Source organism: Ixodes scapularis, unplaced genomic scaffold, assembly GCF_016920785.2.
Source record: "Ixodes scapularis isolate PalLabHiFi unplaced genomic scaffold, ASM1692078v2 PGA_scaffold9__187_contigs__length_104089568, whole genome shotgun sequence".
In the NCBI taxonomy this organism is placed as follows: domain Eukaryota; kingdom Metazoa; phylum Arthropoda; class Arachnida; order Ixodida; family Ixodidae; genus Ixodes; species Ixodes scapularis.
In genome coordinates, this window is record NW_024609884.1 from 32,145,848 (window position 1) to 32,165,831 (window position 19,984).

General features: G+C 43.8%; 1 protein-coding gene across 1 annotated transcript in view; it reads left to right on the forward strand.

Moving 5' to 3' along the window:
- LOC8034357 (rab3 GTPase-activating protein catalytic subunit) overlaps positions 1-11,989 on the forward strand; it is a 284,365-nt gene extending 272,376 nt beyond the window's left edge. The window contains exons 23-24 of the mRNA XM_040222765.3: positions 4,464-4,763; positions 10,942-11,989. Of these exons, the coding sequence (XP_040078699.2) occupies positions 4,464-4,763; positions 10,942-11,142 (501 nt within the window). The 3' untranslated portion in view covers positions 11,143-11,989. The remainder of the gene's footprint in view (positions 1-4,463; positions 4,764-10,941) is intronic.
- The last annotated feature ends 7,995 nt before the right edge of the window (positions 11,990-19,984 follow it).

Below are 19,984 nucleotides of genomic sequence, written 5' to 3' on the forward strand. Positions count from 1 at the left end.
TGACGTCAGTGCCGCGTGTTAGTGTATAACTAGGATTCCGTGTTTTCGGATAAACCCGAAAAACATCCCCCGGTAAAATTTTGGTCAATTCGGATTTATCCGATAAACTTCAAACGTGAATACAGCGCAAAAATTTGACAAAGGACGAGTGAAAGAAGTGCACGGACAAAGCACTGTTTTCACGTTTGAAGATGCAGCGCTTTGTCTGTGCACTTCTTTCACTTGTCCTTAGTCAAATTTTTGCGCTGTTTTCACATTTGAAGATGTTCAACCAACTTGCCCAACTTACCGCCTTGTTTATCCGATAAATTCAGAATTTCAATGCAAAACCATTAACTGTACCATGGAGCGGAGTCTGCAGCGTCTGTAACCGCGTAAAAACGGCACCAAAAACCCATAACCATGAAAGCAGCACCTAAATTGACTGCGACACTTCATATCAGATGCTTTGTTACGGAAGCCAATGCGGCCGCTCGAGGTCAAAGCAAATGCACCTCAAAAAAAAAAAAAGAAACACAAAGAAAAGTACAGTAACGCAATGCTTCGTCACGGAAGCCGTCAAGGTTCGCCGCGCCTGCGCAGTGGGGGAGCGTGATGTTACCACCGCAGCGCCGTGTGCAATAGGAAGACGTGGCACGCTGCTTGTAGGAATGCTCTCGCATTCCTACACATAAGCAGTTTTAAGTGTATTTGTCGAATTTTTGCGGCATTTTCCAACCCATTCCTCACGCCGCCATACAGGACAAAGTAAGCTGGGTATGAGGATCAACAGAAACACCTCAAAAGTAACTGAGAGTTGATATGACTGGGGTTCGGTTGGAGCTGTTATATAACATTCCTCCACGTCTAGGCTGGGTTATTAATACCTACATCGTACGTACACCACTTCAGGCAGTGGTGGTATTAAAAATATTTGTTTGTTATATTCTTTAGATGGTTGTTTAACAACACGAAAGACTCGCTGGTTGTTTTTTATATTCTTTACAACAAACAGTATTTTACAATTAGGTTTGAACAGTGCGCAGTGTCAATGGTTCTGGGAAAATGCCACCACAGTTATCTTTCGAATTTCGGACCACTGTCAAAACGGGCCCCACTGCTTATCTCGTCAAGGTTGATTCTGGATAGCAGGTCATTGTACTTTTGGGTCACGACAAAAGCCACTGTTTTGGTTTCCAGTTTGGGCCATACTATTTGTGCTTTAGAGGAAGGAGAAATTGTGTTTTTGTAGCAGTGAAAGCTATGGACCATGGAGATTACATAAAATGGGGAAGAGGGACAGTTTAATCTTCTCAATTACATCCTTTACCACTCCACCTCGCACGGCCGTGGGGTAGGTTGATGGAATAGGATAGGATGAATGCAAGCTTCCCAGCGGCTGCTTCCAGGAGCTTATTGATTTTAAGGTATTGGCGTTTACCGAAGCAACACTTGTGTGCAACTTTTGTCGTGGGACAAATTAGTAATGGCACCAACACCAAATCCAACTGAACAAATAATAATTGATACAAGCGCATTCTATTTTTTATGTAGCATAATAACTTTACACGTGGGTATTATTTGTTATCTTTATTAGGAAACACTGCAAAATTAAACTGAATTTCTGAGAATCGGGAATTAAACAGAAATGAACTCCGGTAAACTCCGAATTCTGGGCATGAAATAAACTCCGAAACACACCCTCCGGATTTTACGAAAAATAAACTCCGAAAACATAGTATAACATGTATAACCCTAGAATTTTTGGCAGCAGCGATGAGAGTAATTGTTGTCAAGAGATGTTGGAATTCATCTTGGGACACAGCACGAACAACAGACGTGGACGAAGGCGCAGTTATGTGCGGTACCAGTCATGCCATCATGCTGTGAAACGAAACCGCGTTTTTGCGCGGCGTGAGTTACTTTGCGAGCTGAAGTACTTGCTCCAGAAAGCAACGGCCATGGGAAAAGTATATTTGGTCCCTGCCTTCCAGTCACCGTGGTCGCGCGACATCGGGTGTTCCCATCCCCACGTCGCTGCAGATATGGCTTCTAAAATGAAACTTAATACCACCGCATGTTCATCAACATTCCTGTTCTTGTTTAAATCATACGTTACTACAAAAATCCCTCTTTACCTCAAAGACTGCTCTGTCGAAGTATTGATTACCTAGGTATCTCTCGGTGGGCTTTCTTTCGAGAGGGACCCCGGTACGTGCAAAATCTGTGGGAAAGAAAGTTGGTGAAGAGAAGTGAGCTAAAGCAAAGAAGGCAATGTCTGCACGCTGAACCCGCACAGCGTGCTTGTTTGTCTCGGGCTCAGTCGTTGCACAAAACGCTCCAAGAACTTTTTGACCCTGGCTCGCAATGTCTTGCATCGATGCGCTCAGGTTCTTTTTTTTGTGTGTGTGTTTAGCTTGTACCTTGTTTGCCGGCCGGCAAGCATGCGCCGCTGGACTGTTTTCTGTCGTATGTTCGACAGATACATTTTGCATACAATTTTGGGAATCAGTTGGCGACGGAGCGGAGTGGCATGGTTTCGGTTTCAATCGAACAGCTGTTGTTTCTGCTCGTGCGACGAAGCATGCTCAAGCCTGCCGAAGTTGCCCTCACGTGCATGTGAACATGACTGCACGACAGAGGCACCAGCCGGGACGCTTGCAATCCATTGTTTTACGTTTGCTTACTTTTGACGAAAATCTGGCACGACGGGCACCAGTAAAACGTTGGCAAGCGGTTTTTCGGAATTGCTCGGCAATGCCTACAGCACTGTACACTTGTGGGATGTCTCAGCAGTAAAAATACAAGCAGCAAGTTCTGTCACAACATGTCACATCAGAACACAACACAACACAAAGTGCCCTTGCATTTGTACAGCACTTAAAACAAATATTTTTCTTTTCATAAGAATATCTGCGCCAAAAGCCACTTTTGCTGCTCCGAAACACTATCTTGGCTGCTCCAAAAGCCACTTTTTCTACTCCAAAAGCCACATTTGCTACTTCAAAACACTGTCTTGGCTGCTCCGAAAGGCGCTCCAAAATAGCTTGGCCCACTCACATCACTGAAAATGCAATCCACAGCTTTTTTTTTTTTTTTTTTTTTTTCCACTTCGGGGCATTTTTTTATTAGGCAGTTGACAGGGAAAGCACGGTTTGACTGTTCCAAAAATCTTCTCCATTCCAGTCTGTCTTGTTCCCGTGGTTGCCACTGCAGCAGAAACGGCGGCGCTAGCTCGGCGTTTCATCTAGCGGCGGTGCTAGCTGCATCACATTCTGTGTTACCGCTACCTTTGCCACGATAATGAGGGAAAGGGCAGTTTTTTTTATATTGTAAATTTCCAAGTCAGTGTGGAAATTGTGATTTTCTCTCATTCTTCATGTATTTCCAAGCAGAGTTGAATCAAGATGGAGCTAGCCTTGGAGAGATGGTGCTCAAGTTTGCGCTTCTCTGCTAGTCCTTTTCTCTGCCTGTTTTATCACTCTTGTTATGGTGTACGCATCCAGTAAACATGCTGCTTCTTGAATTTATTTTGTTATACTTTAGGCAGTCACACAGTTTCAGGGTTGTCGTCCTTCAGTATAGCATTTGCGCACTCGCAATGGCAGCGCTTGCCTAAACATACTATCATATGCTATTAGGCTACAACTGTATAGAGACAAGCAAAATGAAGACCATATAATGTTCTTGGGCTGAAAGGGGGTACAAGACATATCATCGAAATAAATAAGTAATCTTACATATACATATTTACCGTAAACAAATTTACCGTAAAATAGCACGGAAACGCCCACTAGTAACATTTCACAAACTTGGGAATTCTGCAAATTATACGTTAAGCGCCCGATTTGACCGGACAAGTGCCCATGCCTAGATTAACCCAGCTTTCAGTGAAAGTGAGGTGGGTGCTCCCACGGTATTTTACAGCAAGTCTCCTTTTAAGTTAAAAATCGAAACGAGTATGCCAAACTTGAAATGAAAACCCATTGCATGCAAGTCATAACAATGTTTATGCAAACCTGGTAAATAACTTTAGGGCCTCAGATGTCATGGTCTTAAAATAATTTGCGATTAGCACCGTTACTTAGTTTGAAGAACAAACAGGGTCTCCTTCTTTTTTTCTGCATGTGCAAACAATATAGCCAGCTGGTGGGTCAGGCTGCAGCTTCTAGCATCTACTTTGAACACATTATAATAGGCAAAGAGGATGGAGCCTTGCGAGGCTCTTTTCTGCCTACCAATGTGCCCCCACTAATTATTTTGAATATTTTTTGCTGTGCCATGAGTAGCCACGAATGCAAAATAAGAGCACACTACATGGTGGACAAGAAGTTGCATAGAGTTTCTGTAGACTGTTTGTTCGACGGAATTTAGAAGTTGCTTTACTCATTCTTGTATCAAACACGAAATAACTTTTTTTTTTTCTCTACTTTCTCATTGGTGTATGAATAACAAATTGGTCCTTGCTTGAATGTCTTTTCCAGGAACTTCTAGGCCTGCTGTATGAAGCAGAAGTTGCAGTTGCTCGTCTTGAGAGCCTCCGAAAGAAGTTTGGTGCTGGGCAGGAAGCAGCCGACAAGCTGGCCGCTTCCCCTGGCTACATTGCTCCGAGGAGGAGCCATTCATCAGGGACTGCTCGGCTGGCAGACACCAAAAAGCAAGCAGCAAATCAAGTCGACGACTTTGTCTTGGAGCTTGTGGACAACACCGAGGTGGAGGTCTCGGGGGCCGGCGGAGGGCCTATTGGCAGGACGATCACGCAGCTCTTTTGTGAATCTCAGAAAGTAAGTTTGCGTATTACTCCTTGCAAGTCTGCAGCTGTTTCGTTGCCTCCCCCCACAAGGCGAACCTGTTCAATTTTGAAACATTTAGGGTTAGGATGGATTTATATTTCGATAAGTGCCTTTGATTTCTTAAGGGGAGACACCCCCTGGGAAAGTCAACTTTTGATCCTTGGCTTAAAATTAATGAAATTTACAGGGTAGGCTGGTGGTCATGCTAGAGGGTTTATAACGAAATTCCAGGTCTGTCAGTTAAGTGGGAAGGTAATTAAGGCAGCTTCTATCAGCAACACTCCTGCATTGTTTAGTTAATCTATCGTTGGAAAACTATCACAATATTAAAGATTTTTATTCGCTAGATATGTAGTAGATTGCCTAGGAGTTGCACCTATGGAAAGTTTTTTTTAAAAAGTCATTGATTTCTATCAGTTTTCTCTTCTGCAAAATTGGTCAACTTTTTAGACTTCTGTGTCTCCGACAAAATGTCAATATTTTTTATTAAAGACATCTGTCAAGTGACAAACAAACTCCATAGGCGCATTCCTTGTTAAATTTCAGTCAGGAAAAGAGAAGAACGAGCCTTCCCTGTATTGCCATTATCAAACGATAGATTGACTAAAATGGAATTTATACCAAAAAGTGGAACGGAGAAAAATCTGTTCAGTGCTCCAAACCCTACCTTTTCTTTAGCTTCGGCAGACAGAAAATAATTTATAAAAAATTAACTTGGCAGTGTAAACAAGTGAAACTTTCTGGGAATACTCTCTGGATGTAGATGGATGTAAATATGTAATTTTTCAAAATCAATGTTTTTGGCAGAACTTTGTTTTCTCTGGGTAGTGTCCCCCCTTAACATATAATCTGCTCATCAAAACGAAAGTATTTCTGTACAATTATAGACTTCGAAGAACTCCATCCAAACTGGGTGCTGTGGTGGACTACAGTGACTCTGCAGCATTATGGCTTGCTCAAAATTAGGAATTCTCTGAGGGGTGCAAGAGGGGGTAAAAATTAAATGATGTCCTTCTGAAAAAAATGAAAGGCGAGATAAGCCAGTAACAAGCTTTCATATCACAGTGTGTTAAAGCCCACTTAAGACGGGGCAATTTCTCCCAGAAACTTGATGTCGCAACACCAGCAACCTGGTTCATACGCAGCAACCGAATTGCTATGATTTTCCATCATCGTCATTGCATTTTAGTTTTATTGCTCTATCTAGCAGGGACTCAAACCGTAGCCGTAACCGAAACCCGTTTAGGAACAAAATTTTTTCAGTAACCGTAACTAAAATGAAACCGTTATCTGAAATTTATAAACACCATAACCATAGCCGTAAATTATTTACCGATAGCCCATATTAACCGAAAAATAAAAATATTAGTTTTTCTCAAAAATGACCTCGAGGAGGGATCTTGAAATTTCGTGGCCATTCGACAGAGTTACCGTCAGCGAGTGGTGCATCTGATAATACATTTCCGTTCAGTCTAACTTCAGTATTAAGAACATTTCTTTGGAATTACTGGTCGAGCTTATAATAAAAAAATCCCAATTTTTAAATCTGCCACCCTCCTACGACTGCTACATGTATTTAGTATGTTTTGCCTTCAGGGTATGAACTAATAAGTTAAAATCAGAACCACCGATTTTCGTGACCTGCAGTAGCCAGTATGAAAACAAGGTAAATTGACCATCATGCAGAGCTGGCAGAAAACAAAACAGCTGGCATTCATTTCGTCTGAAACATGTCGTGAGTGACGATTTTGGAACAACACAGAAAGAAAAAAAAACATCAAAGGTTTTACATTGACGTTTCGTATAAAGTCGCCGACAGATTACACACACACACACACCCACTTACTTACCCCAATTAGAAGTTCTAAGACGTTTCTAAGTTCCTTGAATTTTCTGTTGTTGGATATCTGGGACTACTTTAAACCGTTTATTATAAAACGGCTGTCCAGCATTTCAATAAAACACATTATTGGAGAAACCAAAATAAACCAGTTATTAGGAACGTGTAACCGGTAGTGATGCAAAACTATCGATAAATTGACTATTGATACTATCGATAGTTTTTCCAAAAATATTGATAATGTAGCAGAACTATCGATAGTCAACTATTGATAGTACTATTGATAGTTTTTACTATCGATAGTCAGATTTCTGGCGACTATCGATACTATCGATAGTACAATTGATAGTTTTGCATTACTACAGCGAACACAGTTGCCGCACCGCTGCTCGCCTCCCTTCCTCCTCTCTTCGCCCAAACTCCCGTCTTCGTCATCACTGAAAGCTGAACTAAAGTTGGGATAGTAAGTGCTTGGGATAGTTGGTGTGCCATTTGAAAAAATAAAGCAAGAAAAAGAGAAGAGGGAGTGACGGCGAACTACTAGTGTCGCAAAACTATCGATAGTAAATTGTCGACAGTACTATCGATAGATTTACAATAGTCGACTATTGATAGTTTTCCGATAGTTGATTAACAATAATTTTCCGACAGTCGACTATCGATAGTTTTTTTATAGTCGACTTTTGATAGTTTTTTTACAATCGATAGTCAGATTTCTGGCGACTATTGATACTATCGATAGTTTTACACCACTAGTAACTGGTAACCGAAACAGTAAAAATTAAAACCATAAAAAACCAAAACGAAACCGATATCAACAGGAAGCAGTAACCATAACCGAAACATTTTATTTTTTGGCTTGAGTCCCTGCTATTTAGACACACAGTTATGTGCTATGAACATGCTTTTATGTCTTTAAATGGCATTGAGAATACTAATAAATCTTTCTGAAATGCTTTATTCCCAAAACAACCAATTTCAACCAGAGCCAAGCCTTCACTTGTCATCATTACCGGTACAGGGTACCCATGAAAATATAGCGTCCCTGATTGGCTGCTGCTGCTTCAAACGTCTCAGAGTTGTCAGAGTTGCTCGTCCATTTTGAGCCGGACGCAATGCGAGCAATTCGTGTCGCAGCACCAGGATCTATGGAAAGCCAGGCAACAACTAGCCAGCAACACCGAAATTGCTGGGAAAGTTGCCCCGTCTGAAGCGGGCTTAAAGGGACCATGAAACATTTTTCATCTAAGCAGTATTTTCTAAGTACTGCTTAGACATAATCACTAATGTTCATAATATTTAAGACATGCATTCATTTTTAGCTCCACGCATCAAGCGTTACAGGAAACACCGATGAATATGTATTGAGCAGTTTTAACCTGCAACTCGTGGCCAAAACAACCTATTAGGCATTCTTTCACCGGCTCGTGCCACCAATGTTCATCTCAGCTGTGTGCCTACCGTAATATCCCGAGAGGTGCCCCACTTTAAAAGATAGCCTACCCATATTTTGGCATGATTTTCTATTAATGCAAAAGCATTAACTGTCCCATGGAGCGAGGCCGGCGTTGTCTGTAACCGTCTATAGCAGCGAAACAGAACCTGAATTCCCATTAACCAAAAGCTCAGCAACACAGATGCTTCTTCACGGAAGGCAGCAGGGCGCTCAAGGTCGAAGCAAACGCACCTCAAAAATAAAACACAAAGAAAGGCACAGCAACGCAGATGCATTGTCACGGAAGCCGTGGAGCCGGCAAGGTTCGCCGCGCCTGCGCAGTGGGGGAGCGTGATGTCACCACCAGAGTGCTGTGTGCAAAAGGAAGACATGGCGCGCTGCTTGTAAGAATGTGCTGCGTGTCGGAATGCTTTCGCATTCCAACATGTAAACAATCTTAAATGTCTCTGCCAATTTTTTTTTTTTTTTTAAGTATTGAACGATAGCCCATTTATAGTACTTGGCCTGGCCAATGGTGACCTCGGTAGAAATAGTGTTACTTAGCCACGACGGGAGATAAGCAAACGTTGCTGACTGGGAACAAAGTCGAATTTGATTCATCGCACCTCTCTGCAATCACAAGTTTTGCATGTTACGAAATCTAAAACTATTACTTTTCAACTTCTTTTCTTTTTTTTTTTTTGGACACTGAAAGTTAGTTTAATTCTTATTTTCAACTCCTTATTTTCACCCGATTTGCTTTTGATTATAGGTGGGCTATATCTCAAGATATTACGGTAAGTTGCCACTGCTTGGAGCATGTGCCATGCTCAGGACATTGCTAGAGTTCGGCGACTTCCGTTTCCACACAAATTGGCCACAAATGCAAACCCTAAGTTTTGACCGATGGATTGATTGTTACTGAGTGCAAACAGACTGATGACAGATGCTCATGGCTAGTCCGTGAGCCGCATTCGTCTATGATAGATCTGGCATCGTTCGGAAGCGGGCAGATCTTATTAAAGTTGGTAAGCTCTTCCTAAAGGGAAAGAGAGAAAAATAGTCTACTCTTGTCTTCTAAAGTTCACTGCGGAAATCACATTTCTGACTTTGCCTTCATATGGTACTATTGCGGACATTATGAGCTGAAACAGCGCTCCGGCCGGCGCTCGGTACTACCTGCGCCGCCCGTCGCCTTGCTCCGCACACATGGCGCACCCTTAGTCCGAGATGAATTCTCACTTGCGCTCGCTGCGCCACTGCGCTCTTCCGGCCGTCTGCAAGCGAGACAGCGGGTGCGACAGCGGGCATGTGTGTGGTAGGGCGGCAAGAGGGGAGGGGGACTAAAGATTACACTTGTCGTTCCGCTTTTGGAATTCATTTACTTTGCTCTATCGCGCAGAATCCCGTAGAAAAAACGCCGACTGGTGAAGAAGAAATAGTAAAATGTCTCAAATTTCAGCTGCGATTATCGTTCTTGAAAGTCACATCAAAAGACGTTGCAGGTTGTTTTTGTTTGATTATAGGTGCATGCACAAAGTAGGACATCGTAAGATATAGGCCAAAATCTGTATGCCGGATTTAGTCCAGCTCCAAGGTATTTACTTTTTGTCTTTTTCATTGATCACAGACGTTCAAAAATATGGTAAGCATACATTTTACTGAGAAGGTTTTGCAACCTTGATTGGTATGAAAAGGTTAAAAAAATATTATGTATTTATTACTGTGCCCACGTGTTTGTTTCAAACAAAACAAGTTGCTGACAAGACACCAGTTATTTTTGTTTACAAATTACTAGTGGTGGGACAAACAGTCATATATTTGTCAGGAGAAGGAGATTGAAACTTAATCGAAATATTTGCAGAGGACAATTTTAGACACAAAAGATAAATAGTCGGCGCGAAAGTTCAACTGCACTCTACAAGAAGATCGGAATGAAGGAGGCATTCCACAAAATTTGTATGCGTGGTCAATGGCGTCAAACAATGTGTTGCAATCGTAGCATCAAGCTTTGTTCCAATCGGCGGAAGTCCGGTTCAGAGGGTCCTGAGGCGCAGTAAAACTTGCAAAATAATTTTATACCGCGACCACGGCTCTCCTCCTGTCTGGTAAGAAATCATAGAGCGCGGCCACGAAATCTGGCTCAGTCCGAAGCCACTCCCATTCACCTCTGATTGCTTTTTCACGATTTGTGGGCGGTGGCGCGGTGGAGGGGACGCCGTGACATGACTACCTTGGTGCGCCTCCAAATGTTTTCAATGATATTCAGATCGGCTCCTTTTGGGGGCCAAGGCAGCTTCGTCAGGCAGCGCTCCTCGACCAGATGCGAACGTGACAGCGCATTTTCCACGTCGGCGCTTTCTTGAAATGCACTGAAATAGATGTTAGCTGAAAACGTGAACATTGCGCTACACGGCACACGCATCACGCATCGTGATGGTGGTTCCGTCGGCCAATATTTTCGCTAGCAGACGACCGGAAGAGCGCAGCGGCGCAGTGAGCGCTAGTGAGAATTTATCTCGGCTTCAGGGTGCGCTGTGTTTAGGGAGTGATGCGACAGGCAGCGCAGGTAGTACCGTGCACAGGCCGGAGCGCTGTTTCAGCTCATACTGTCCGCGATAGTACCTTGCGATTCTCTGCACAATGTGCAGTTGGTAAAATTTTAGCCCAATATTGTTTCATAGTCTCTTCAAGTCATGGTAATTCTACTGTCATAGAGCAAGTGGCAGTTTCAATGCTTGGTTTGATGTTCTGTGACAATAAAGTTGACTTTTTTGATTCATGGTAAACCAAAATGTTTAGTCAGGAAGGGTTGTGCCAAGTTGTCCTTTAAGTAGGGCTCTCGAGCGCAGAGTGTCTTGGTGTTCACGGTGCAACATGATGGCATGCTGCAGGGGAGCGACTCTGCTTCGGAAAGTGAAGAGGACCAAGAGCCCAAGTTTGCCAGCCCGGCTGGGCGTGAATACATCTTGCGAGCCAGGTGTGCCTGCCCGACCCCTGCTGCCAGGGCTACACCACAGCGCCTCTACTGTGTGGTGGCTGGCAATGACTTTAGACTGGCGGGAGCCTTTACCCATGACGCCGTCTTTTACTGATGCTCCTATACTGCTAGAGGCAGCTCACATCGTCTCCTGGTGGGAACCGCAGCCCACTTAGGATGCAGGGCCTCGTTTATCTTTGGGCTTGGAAGCTGTCAAAGCGAGCAATTTGCTTTTCATACCTCTACTCCATTTCACTTTTTGAACTAAGTATGCAGCGAAGGCTATGGATATGGGTTCATAACTTTGAATTAAGCTCAATACATGGGTGCTCAAGTATTAGAAGCACCCTTCAAAGCTGTGCATTTGTGCACATAACTTTTGCTGTATACTGTTGTTAACGTAATATGGAGCGCAGTAAATCAACCTATATAGGTTATATTAATTGCATTTATGTGACTGTTTGATATCTTTTTTTTTTTTCTTTTTTGTTTAATTGGGTGAGGGGTGTAGACTGAATTTTTGCTTGCTGGAAAGTATGGGTGGTGGTCACAAAGTCTTCCAAATTCATATTCAAACTTAGATTCACTTTTTAGAATTATAAAATGTGGCATAAATAATGCTAGCTTTGTGTGCTTCTTCTATCACTTGTGAGATTAAACTACAGTGACAGATATCAAGAACAAAATTAGCCACAGTGCAGACTTAGGATTGGGGTGCTTTGCTTGGAGTACAGAAATGATCGCTGTCAAGTGCCCTGGTGATAGCGTTACATTTGACTGTAAATATACGCACTACATGTGTACATTTCCTTCTATATTAGTATGATGCCTAAGCACACGTTTATTTCTTAACAGTTGCTACCTTCAATCTTTCCCCTTTGCACACCTGTACAACTAATGTTCACTGACAATCTCGGTCTCTTTCCTTTGGTTGGTTACTGATTAAAGGTTTTTCAAAATAACAGCTTATGTCTTTATTACGTTTCTTGAAGAAAACCTCCCAGAGCCAAGCTTGCTCATGTTTTGAATGGATCGAAGAAAGGTTCTCCAATTTTTCAAAAAACAAATGAAAGCTTGCCAAAATTTTTATTAGCTACTCGGTGTATAGATAGGCTTGCATGGTCTGTTAAGAACCAGTGCTATGTAGCCTTCCTGAGCATGTTAAGTTTCAATAGCTTTTCGTGAAAAAGGTGGAAATGGCCATGAGTATTGGGGAGGAGGACAGACCGTGACGCCCCAAGCGGTTAACTTTAGAACTACACGGATGGGGACAACAAATACAATGACACTGCGTCAGCGTTCGGCTGGAGTTTGTGTTCTCCGGTGAGGGGGAAAAGGGGCTCTTTTGTGGCCACCCCAGCCTGCACGAACAATGCAGCATGCACGGTGCCCAGCTCAGCACAAAAGCCGAAGTGGGTCAAGCTCGCATTCTCTTACGACTGCTTTCAGGATATATCCAGCACTTAACGTCATTTTGTCGATTGTTAGTATTTTTTACATTGCACTGTGCCCCGCGCTCTATTGTAGAAGATGCCATGGACATGCCCATAAGGCCTGTGGGCATGTGCACAGGCCTTGTGTTGAGTAAACACCGAGGTGTGGGGAAGCAAGCGGGTCAGAGTGCCCCCTATAGTTCGATCTCCTGCCCAATAGGGTGTACCAAGCGGATTTTTCGCTGTGAAACGAGCCGGGAAAAATCGGCTCCTGCACGTACAAAGCTCGAACTTTCACCAAATGTGCTCTGAGCAGGTCAGTTTTACTGTGTGAAATTTCAAGGCATAGTTCTCTTCCTGTAAAAAATTAGCGAAAAAATTTAACAGTCCTGTGTTAATCCACAGTACTGCGACAAATCACGGCGAAGTCGTTGGCCATCGACGTCGCAATCACGCAGTATGGTGCATGAACGAAATTGTTCAGAATAAAATAGACGTCTGACCATTTTGTTCCGAAAGCTTTTGTTTCTTTTTTTGTTCTGGAGTGTACAAAGCGCATATACCGGCACGAGCTCTTGGCATTGACAGTGCTACAATGTCATTTTATTATTGACTATTTTTGTTCTTCCAGATGGCACGTGCAGTGGCCATTGGGTACTACAAAAACCCTAAGTATGGAGTGGGTTGTTAATGCTGTTGCATAGCTTGGTGGTAATGCCTCCGCTTCGCACGCAGCGAACTCAGATTCGATTCCCTCGGGCAGCGGGCAATCTTTTTTTAATGATTTGGCAACATCAACGACGGACGCCCTATATTGCCAACTACAACATGAACAACAGCAACTACTGCAACAGTTAGGTTAGGATTAAGATTTTAATGGCGCAGCGGCAACGGTGGCCATGATGTGCCAAACAAAATGTGTTTTAAAGATCAAATGAAACAGATGCTAGGCTAGAGAAACTTTTTATAACTGGTGTAGATATCCAGTTTTGTTAATAAAATCAAAAACTCGTCTGAGTGGTACTAAGGCATTGTCTCCAAGTAAAAACATAGGATGAAAGGGAAGATGGTTTCTAAAGAGTTCAGGAAAACATGATACGTGCAGTTGATGATAAAACCTACATTCCCATAGAATGTGTAAAACTGTAAGTAATTCCCCACAATGGGCACAAACTGCAACATCTTCGCCACTTAAAAGGTATGTGTGTGTCAAACGTGAATGGCCAATTCTCAAGCGGCAAAGCAGAACCTCAAGGTGGCGGTTCTTGTGGAATGAACTTTCCAGATGCCTATCATGGGTTTTATTACGTGGAGCTTATTATTGGTTTCAGTGTCCCATTCTAGCTGCCAAGTCTTTAAAAGAGATTTCTTTAGAAGTGGTTTAAAGTCCTGGTAGGGCAGGCCAAAAGATACTATTGAGTGTGTGGCAGATGCAGCCAGGCGATCTGCATTCTCATTTCCTGCGATTCCTACGTGACTCGGTACCCAGCAAAATTTGATAGTGCATCCAAGGCGAAGAGCTCTGTTTACTTTAATACAAACATGTTGTGTAAGTATATTCTTTGTAGAAACTCTGGAAGAAATAGCAGATAAGACACTTTGCGAATCGACAAAAGTGACTGCGTTCAATACATTGTTGTCCAGAATATGCTCAATGGCTAATGAAATACCATAGAGCTCTGCGGTGAAGATGCTTGCCATTGAGTCAAGCTGCACAGCTCTTCCAAAGTTACTAGAATAAACTGCACAACCAACGTGACTTAAAGATTTCGACCCGTCGGTATAGTACTCGTTGCAACCTCTAGATACCCTTTCTTGCAAAGATAGAACCTCTTTCTGAAGAAACTGTGGAGCAACGGTCTTCTTACTGTATTTGGTGAAAGACCAGTCACAACATACGGGTAGCTCGTTCCAAGGGGCAATTCTCTCAATAGATTTTAGCAAGTTAACACCACTTGTGGAAGGGACAGGGAGGTTGAGAGAGCTACAGATACTTTGAACTTGAAAGCCTAGGGGGCGCACAATTGTTGGCTTGTTTTCAAACAATTTACAGAACTGAGGGGTGTGTAAAATACTATAAGCAGGATTTTTGGGATCCGAGAGGACTTTGTAATAATAACACAGGCTCAAGTACTGTCGCTGTTTTCCAAGAGACATTTGATGTGTGTCCACATACAAGCTTAATACGGGTGATGTGCGAAATGCCCCAGTGGCAAGCCGGAGCCCAAGGTGATGAACCGGGTCCAACATCCTTGGTGTGGAAGGTCGTGCTGAACCATAAACGATCGCTCCATAATCCAGGCGTGACCGAACTAAAGCATTGTACAACCGTAGGAGGCATCGCCTGTCAGACCCCCAAGATACATGTGACAGCACCTTAAAGATGTTAGAGGATTGCAAGCACTTCTGCTTTATTTCCTTTAAATGAGACTTATAAATGTAAGCTTTTTATCAAAGATCATGCCTAAAAATTTATGTTCGTGCTTCACCAATATTTCTGTGTTATTCAATTGTAAGATTGGATCCAAAGATAGACCTCGTCGCAGGGAGAAGGGCACACACACAGTTTTCTCTGGGGAAAATTTAAAACCATTTTCATTTGCCCACTTGCTCATCCTATTTATCGTGAGCTGCAATTGCCGTTCACAACTGGAGAGGTTGCAAGACGAAAAAGATATTTGCACATCGTCCACGTAAAGAGAGTAAGAAACGGATGACGGTATAACTTGAGCCAGACTGTTTATCTTAACTGCAAATAAAGTGGCACTTAAGACTCCGCCCTGGGGGACACCATTTTCTTGTAAGAAGACACTGGATAAAGTCAAGCCTAATCGAACTTGAAATGTACGTTCACTTAAATAGTTCTGTAAGCAACGGTGCATGCGGCCACACACTCCACAGTTGTACAGATCTCGAAGGATACCATACCTCCATATAGTGTCGTATGCCTTCTCTAAATAAAAAAAACACGGACACACAATGCTGCCGGTGAACAAAGGCCTCGCGTATGACGGTCTCAAGTCGGACCAGATGGTCCATAGTCGACCGTCCAGCCCGAAAGCCACACTGGTTAGTGTCGAAAAAGTTTTTCTCAAAAAAAAACATAAGGCGGCGATTTATAAGCCTTTCATAAGTTTTCCTCAAGCAGCTTGTAAGTGCTATGGGGCGGTAGCTTGTAGCCAGAGAGGGATCTTTTCCAGGCTTCAGCAAAGGTATAACGTGGGCACATCTCCAAGTATGTGGAAAAGCAGCAGCTTCCCAAAGGTAATTGAAAAAGGATAGCAGGTGGTACAAGGATTCATGAGAGAGTTGTTTGAGCATCTTGTAGTGAACTCTGTCTGGCCCAGGTGCAGACTGCTTTTTTAAGCTGAGAGCAACTTCGAGTTCACACATTGTGAATGGTTTGTTGTACAGTATGCAACAGAGTTAAAGCCTGACATAGTGAATTTCTGTTTTTCAGCGGTAGACCGGAACTTTACAAACTCCGTACTGTAATTGGAAGAGCTACAAACACGCTGAAAATGTTCTGCGAGGAAGTTTGCTTGCCCTGTTAGAGATGCTGAGATCGAAGGAAAAAGTGGAATCCTGAAAGCATGGTACTGCCCGCAAGCTTTTTTGAGACGATCCCATACTTCTTTAGCCGTGACAAAACTATTTAAGGATGAAACATACTTTGTCCAAGATGCCCACTTTGCCCGTTTTCGCGTCCACCCAGCTTGTGCTCCTTTTTTCCTAAACTCGATCAAGTTACGGAAAGTTGGATACCGCCGAAAAGTTCCCCACGCCTTGTTCTGGCTTTTCCGAGTGGAAGTACATTCCTCATTCCACCAGGGCTTGCACCTCCGGGGAAGATTTCCTGAAGTCTGTGGAATTGAAGCGGAAGCAGCATTTATAATGCATTCTGTAACGTAAAGCGTCGCATCCTCGGGAGTCATATGAAGAAACAAGGAGGGATCAAGTGCTGCTTCTAAACCAAAAATAGACCAGTCGGCCTTTTCCAACTTCCATCGCGGGAGTCAGGGCCGTACCCAGAAAAAAATTTCGGGGGGGGGTTTTCAGGGACAACGGCGGCCATTTTGAAAATGTCTATTGTCTTATTTTCGCCTATGAATCATGTGCATCGGTGGCATATAATGGAGAGTTATAGCAAACCGGAGAACCGGTCCCGGTTTGGTACCCGGTAGCCGACCGGTGCCACTGCGCGTGCGCAGAGGTGGAGATTAAAATCGGCTGGCTGCAAGTGCACCGACCAGGGCCGTACCCAGAAAAAAATTTCGGGGGGGGGTCAGAACCCCCTATCCCCCCCCCCCCCCCTGGTTACGGCCCTGGCGGGAGTCGAGTTGGTATCGATGAAACTGGTAAAACGCTCTCTAAAATTATGGGTAGATGGTCGCCGCCAAAAGGGTTGTCTAAAACGTTCCATGAAAAGCATGGAAGTAGAGATGGTGATGCTAGTGATAGGTCGATTGATGTAAAAGTGTTGTGGGCAGCACTAAAAAATGTAGGTTTTTTCTTATTCAGTAAGCAGATTCCAGTTGATAATAAAAGTCGTTCAACAACTCCACCTCGGGAATCCTGACGAGAGCTTCCTCACAAAGGATGGTGGGCGTTAAAATCACCAAGGATTAAAAAAGGTTTGGGGAGTTGGTTGATGAGTGCTTGGAGTTCATGAAGATGAAGCGGAACATTAGGTGGCAAGTAGAGTGACACTAGAGTGATCAGGCGGTCAAGAAGGATGCGAACTGCAACTGCCTCAAGTGAAGTTTGTAATGGAACTTTGGCACATGCCACTCCACTCTGAACCACCACTGCTACACCACCCAAAGGGCTTGAGGAATGGCGGTCCTTTCTAAAAACTTGATAATGACGCAAAACCTGCGTGTGCGAGTCAGTTAGGTAAGTCTCCTGTAGGCAAATAGCAACAGGGCAGAGCTCATCAAAAAATGAATTGATGTCATCTATGTTACGTAGAAGGCCGCGACAGTTCCACTGCATAATACCTATATGCTTAGCCAGTGTGAAGTGATTATAAAAACCGGTAAAAAGTTAAATGAGATGACTATGGGTTAAAATCTATCTTTTTGCGCGGTGCATTTTTCTTCTTTACAGCCTCTTTCTGCTGGCCAGTGGAGTCACTGGTGGCAGAAAGGGAGGAGTCGGATCCCGCGAGGAGACTTTCCTCGCCGGGCTTGGATCCACCCTCGTCCATACGCTCCTCAGGGGGAGCCGGGGGGAGACCCGCTGGGGTTGGCAGCCTTAACGGCTCACTAGCTCTCTGCTGGCTCAAGACACGGGGTTGCCCCCGGCCTTTCGGGGGCAGGGGCGGCGGGGGGTGCCGTCCCCCGCTTCAGGGTGGACGTTGAAGGAACAGCGTCCACCGTGTCGTTGGGGTGCAGTGCAGCTGGCACCGCTCCCGTGGGTTTTAGATGGGACACTGACGGGAGACACACTCCTTCTGGAGGAATCTGTGTTCCCGCCGACGCCATCATAGGCTGTGCAGGTCCCCTGCGCATGACCTCGGCATATCCTCCTTTTGATAAGAAGGAAAAACGTTTTTTTGCCTCATGGTAGGAGATGTTTTCTCTGGTCTTCAGAGTCAATATTTCTTTTTCTTCTTTCTATTTCGGACAAGAGCGTGAGTAAGCTCGATGACGACCTTCACAGTTGACACATCTTGGATCGTTCTCGCAACAGTCAGCGACATGCTGTTTACTGGAGCACTTCGTGCAAGTATCACTTCCTCGGCAGCTCCGTGACCCATGGCGGAACCTTTGGCACTTAAAGCACCGCTGAGGGTTCGGCACATAGGGGCGAACACGGCACTGGATGTAGCCTGCCTTTATGATCTCTGGAAGTGTAGTGGCGTCAAAAGTCAGTATAACATGTCTTGTTTTTTGCTCCACGCCCTCACGACGAAGGGTGATGCGTCGAGCAGGTACTCCTTGGTCTGAAAGGCCTTCGACAAGTTCCTCGTCAGATGAGTCCATTAGGTCGTCCTCCGAAATAACTCCTTGAACTGTATTAAGTTTACGGTGTGGAGTAACGTTTACTTTATAGTCAGACACAGCATTGAGAGAAAGAAGGGCCTCACTTTGCTTTTTGGTGTTGATCTCAACTTCGTCCTCGAAGTCATCCATGACGCTATCATGAGAGTCTTCAGGCTTGTGATGTGGTTCGGCAGATCCAGATTCATCCTGGTTAGGCTGTGGTGGATTCGGGAGGCTCATGTTACGTGGCCCCCGTTGGGCGGAGTCGTAGCTCCTAATTGGGTGCGGAAAGGAGACGTCTTCTTGAAAAACCAGGGAAATATTCGGTCAATAAACCAAGAAATAACCATAAAATAAGGTAGACTTCCTAGAGCGACAAATTCAATCGCGCCGGTCCCGTCCGGAGTGCTAGGAGCAGCGGCTGACATGGGGGAGCGCCTGGGTTGGTGCGATTGACTCGAAAATTATACTTAGTACTATTACAGGTCAATCTTCATTGGTTGTCACTCTAGGTTGACCTCTAATTTTGAGAAGCTATGCCGAGAAAGGGAAAGAAAGAAGAAATGCGGGTCTATATTTGAATGAATGCGGTAGCCAAGGCAGTTCCCGGTGCAGCAGTCCATCGAAAGGGCAGCGAGCTTTCACTCGAGTCTGGTTTCAATGCCGCTAAAGCGCAGTGCCACTTATAAAGCACGACTGTAGGTTTTCATAATATTTGAGGAGTTTTCTTTCTGAAAGAGCCAAATCCCAATTGAAGCGAAACTGAGATAAAGGGGAATGTGTGCTTATCAGACTAGCTTTGAGCTCTGTACCGCGATCACCTTTACATTGGTTTTGTCTTGCATAATTTGACCGATTTCAGACTAATACCTTTTGGAAACGATGAACCCCGGACATACTACTACGAATTTCAGCCAAAATTGGCTTAGTTTTGGTTTCTGGATTTAACTCGTTCAGAAAAAAATAAAAATAAAAAAAACTCATTTGTGGGTGGTGGTTTTTGCAGTTTATGATATCATAATATTGAGCTTGGTAAGTCCAGAAAACTTGGGGGGACATCTTTTTAGTTAAGGACATTTTAGCAGATATGCTGGTTTTTGTTGGCATTTTGAAGGAATAATGCAGGCTAAATAAGCTACCGAGTGTAAAAGTAGAAGTGGGAGAAAGGCTTTGCCTCATCTGAAGTGTTGCACTAAGCCCTTTTTTTTTTTATTTTTAGTAATATCCATTGTAAATGGAACCTACTCTGACCTGAGCTTTATTTCTGAAAAGAAGGCGGTGTGTTCCATTTAGCGAAGCAATCACTTTTTTAAAATTTTCATGAGATATGAGCAAACCTAGATGTTGACATCTGCTCCAAAAGCATCAGTGGCTGCTCCAAACCAATAGTTTGCCTACTATGAAACCTGCTACAAAAGGTCAAATGCCTCTTCCTTCACTGATATTGTTACGTGGCTTTGAGTTTACAATAACTACTTTAAAAAAAAAAAAAGTAATCCACGTGTTAGCGATCGGTGATATACCGATGTGACAAGTA